The sequence below is a fragment of the Gossypium hirsutum genome, chromosome A05, assembly GCF_007990345.1.
Source record: "Gossypium hirsutum isolate 1008001.06 chromosome A05, Gossypium_hirsutum_v2.1, whole genome shotgun sequence".
Lineage (NCBI taxonomy): Eukaryota > Viridiplantae > Streptophyta > Magnoliopsida > Malvales > Malvaceae > Gossypium > Gossypium hirsutum.
In genome coordinates this window covers 87,045,687-87,049,150 of record NC_053428.1, presented here as the reverse complement: position 1 = coordinate 87,049,150, position 3,464 = coordinate 87,045,687, and the positions used below count along the sequence as shown (strand labels likewise).

At 39.7% G+C, this 3,464-nt stretch overlaps 1 protein-coding gene across 2 annotated transcripts; it reads left to right on the top strand.

Moving 5' to 3' along the window:
• The first annotated feature begins 394 nt into the window (after positions 1-394).
• Positions 395-3,194, top strand: LOC107957148 (elongation factor 1-alpha). Of its 2 annotated transcripts, XM_016892582.2 has the most exons (3): positions 395-568; positions 1,357-1,838; positions 1,943-3,194. In XM_016892582.2, exons 2-3 carry the CDS (start codon positions 1,377-1,379, stop codon positions 2,828-2,830), a joined length of 1,350 nt encoding a protein of 449 aa, XP_016748071.1. In that variant the 5' UTR covers positions 395-568; positions 1,357-1,376; the 3' UTR covers positions 2,831-3,194. The 2 variants fall into 2 exon arrangements, with proteins under 2 accessions (XP_016748071.1, XP_040968506.1); XM_041112572.1 differs by lacking the exon at positions 395-568 and having other exon boundaries at positions 1,662-1,837.
• The last annotated feature ends 270 nt before the right edge of the window (positions 3,195-3,464 follow it).

Here is a 3,464-nt window from a genome sequence, read left to right as displayed (position 1 = left end):
AATTGGGATCCTTAAGGAATAACCTGACATAGATCCCACCAGCAAATAAGGAATACCTGTGGCTCATCTCTCATCTCCCGCTGCTCAGGTACATCCCAGTCGATGAGACGGCCTTTTGTTTGCAATTGCAATTTGTGCAGACAAAAAGCCTGCCAATGGCCGGTGTCCATACGACTTCTGCTCAAGGCCAGGCCCATCCCTTATGACTAATTCTTGCAATTTGTATAGTAAGCCAAGGACCCAACCCAAACCTAAAGCGAATAACTCCCACTCACAAGATAAGCACGTAATATCCACTTACCAATAAAAAACGTCCGTTTAACCACATCATACTCCACATACGTGAAAATTAAACCTCGACGCCCCTAATAAGAAACCGAAGGACGTATCTGTCAAAACAAATATGAAAAAGGACATTTTAGGAAGAAAAAGAAAGAAGCTAAAACCTGACTATAAAAATGAACGAGAGAGCAGCTCACTTGTAAAACCCTATCACCTCTCTTACTATTATAATCTCTCTTCTGCTTTGTCGCCACGATTTCAGCTTCAGATCGCTTCTATTTCTTAGGTTCCATTCTCAGATCTAATTTATTCAATCCATTCTTTCATATTTTTATTTGCTCTATTTTTTATTCGCCTGGCTTAACTTTTTATTTTAATTTCAATGTAATTTAGATCTCTCTTTTGATTTTTGTCTTCTTTTTTTCCTGATGAGATTTTTTTTTTCTGTAATACTGTTGTTAGATTTATCGTATGATAATAATTTGGAGATCTTATTTGAGCTTTTAAGAGAAATTGTTGTTTATTATGATCGTTGTATTGATTCTTTTGGCTGTAGATTTGTTTTCGTTCATATGAATAATTATTTCTGGATTTGTGCATTTTGTTTAAGTGAGTCAATCTCTGACCAACTTTTATTTTAAAAAATTTGGAGACTATGATATCAATGCGCTTTCTTGGTCCATTTTGAGAACTTTGCTGTAATTTTTCTATTCAACTGTGAAATCATAGTATCTTTAGTTGTTCGTTCAATAAAAGTTAATGCTTAAATCATTGCCAAAAAAAAAAGTTGATGCTTAAAAATTGTAGAAAAGTAAGGGCGAAAAATAGATATGCTACTTAATTTTTGCTTCTAAAGCATGAAGTAGGAACTATGCTATTAGAATTGATGTTATGGTTTATTCTGTTGAATTTTAAACATCAAACTAGCTTAAGTATCGTGTTGTGTTAATTTGTTAATTTTTTTTTTTAAATTTTGGGATGCAGGGGTAAACATGTTCATTGTTTTTCTGGCTACCTTTTTCACTGATTGTTTATGCATGGGATTCTGGTTTAACTATATATATGTTGGTGCAGCTTGAAGCTAATACTGCAGAATGGGCAAGGAAAAGACTCACATTAACATTGTCGTAATTGGCCATGTCGACTCTGGAAAGTCAACCACCACTGGCCACTTGATCTACAAGCTTGGAGGTATTGACAAGCGTGTCATTGAAAGGTTTGAGAAGGAAGCTGCCGAGATGAACAAGAGGTCATTCAAGTATGCTTGGGTGCTTGACAAGTTGAAGGCTGAGCGTGAACGTGGTATTACCATTGACATTGCCCTGTGGAAGTTTGAGACCACCAAATATTACTGCACTGTCATCGATGCCCCTGGACATCGTGACTTTATCAAGAACATGATTACTGGTACCTCCCAGGCCGATTGTGCTGTCCTTATCATTGACTCTACCACTGGAGGTTTTGAGGCAGGTATTTCCAAGGATGGACAGACCCGTGAGCATGCTCTGCTTGCTTTCACTCTCGGTGTCAAGCAAATGATTTGCTGCTGCAACAAGGTAGGCCATTGCATTCAGGCTTTTATGTTCAGTAGTTTCTAATTGGTTGCCTTGTAATTAGTAATTATTCTTATGCATGACATATCTATTTATTTCATTTCCAGATGGATGCCACAACCCCCAAATACTCAAAGGCTAGGTATGATGAAATTGTGAAGGAAGTGTCTTCCTACTTGAAGAAGGTTGGTTACAACCCTGAGAAGATTCCTTTTGTCCCCATCTCTGGTTTTGAGGGTGACAACATGATTGAAAGGTCCACCAACCTTGATTGGTACAAGGGTCCAACTCTTCTCGAGGCTCTTGACCAGATCAATGAGCCCAAGAGACCCTCTGACAAGCCACTCCGTCTTCCACTTCAGGATGTGTACAAGATTGGAGGTATTGGAACTGTCCCAGTGGGTCGTGTTGAAACTGGTATCCTCAAGCCTGGTATGGTTGTAACCTTTGGTCCCTCTGGATTGACCACCGAAGTTAAGTCTGTTGAGATGCACCATGAGTCTCTTCCTGAGGCTCTTCCAGGTGACAATGTTGGCTTCAATGTCAAGAATGTTGCTGTGAAGGATCTGAAGCGAGGATATGTTGCTTCGAACTCAAAGGATGATCCTGCCAAGGAGGCAGCTAATTTCACTTCCCAAGTCATCATCATGAACCACCCAGGGCAGATTGGAAATGGATATGCGCCTGTCCTTGATTGCCACACGTCCCACATTGCGGTCAAGTTTGCAGAGTTGGTGACCAAGATTGACAGGCGTTCTGGTAAGGAGCTTGAGAAGGAACCCAAGTTCTTGAAGAATGGTGATGCAGGATTTGTTAAGATGATTCCCACCAAACCCATGGTTGTGGAAACCTTCTCTGAGTATCCCCCACTGGGTCGTTTTGCTGTGAGGGACATGAGGCAGACTGTTGCTGTCGGCGTTATCAAGAGCGTGGAGAAGAAAGATCCAACTGGAGCCAAGGTGACCAAGTCTGCTGCCAAGAAGGGTGGGAAGTGAACCGTGCGGGTTTCAGTTGATCCAACCGAACTATATCATGGCTACTACAATAAAACATTGCTTCTTATTAGTAGGTCAGCCATCATTGGAGGATTAGTTGTGTGTTTTGATGGTCATAGTTTTAAGTCATCACCGTCTTGTAGAGGATGTTGTTCACAGAACTGGGTTCTTGATAGACGGTGGTGAGGCTTGTGTTTTTCAGAGTCTGCTGTCTGTGAGAGTAATTATAAACTTTGAATGGTGTCTGTGTTCCCATTATTTATGGCAATCAGCTCAGGAGTTTTAGGTCTGGTCCTGGGTTTTCTGCTTGAATTTGTTCTATCAAACATTTATATACAGTCAAAACTAGTTTGTTTTTCTGTTATACTCTTGCTGTGCTATGTTATTTATTTACTTTCTTGCCGTCCTAATTATTTAACTATTATCATAGGTCTAAATTCGTAGCATGCTTGATATGACTAGAAAATTGTGTGAATGGAACGAAGATTATGTTTGTATGCATTCCGAGGGTTCATAGTCATATTGTGATTGCATCTCTTTCTCTCTTATGTGAAGAAAAGTGGCGTGGAGCCGTTGAATATGAGTAAAATAATCTTTTTCAGCGAATCTAAAAAGGTAATTACTTAATTCGGTG

Excerpts from the sequence above, each read along its gene's own strand:
- LOC107957148 (XM_016892582.2), top strand. The coding sequence starts at position 1,377 with ATGGGCAAGGAAAAGACTCACATTAACATTGTCGTAATTGGCCATGTC. Across the intron at positions 1,839-1,942 it reads TGATTTGCTGCTGCAACAAG|ATGGATGCCACAACCCCCAA; the intron begins GTAGGCCATTGC and ends TTTCATTTCCAG.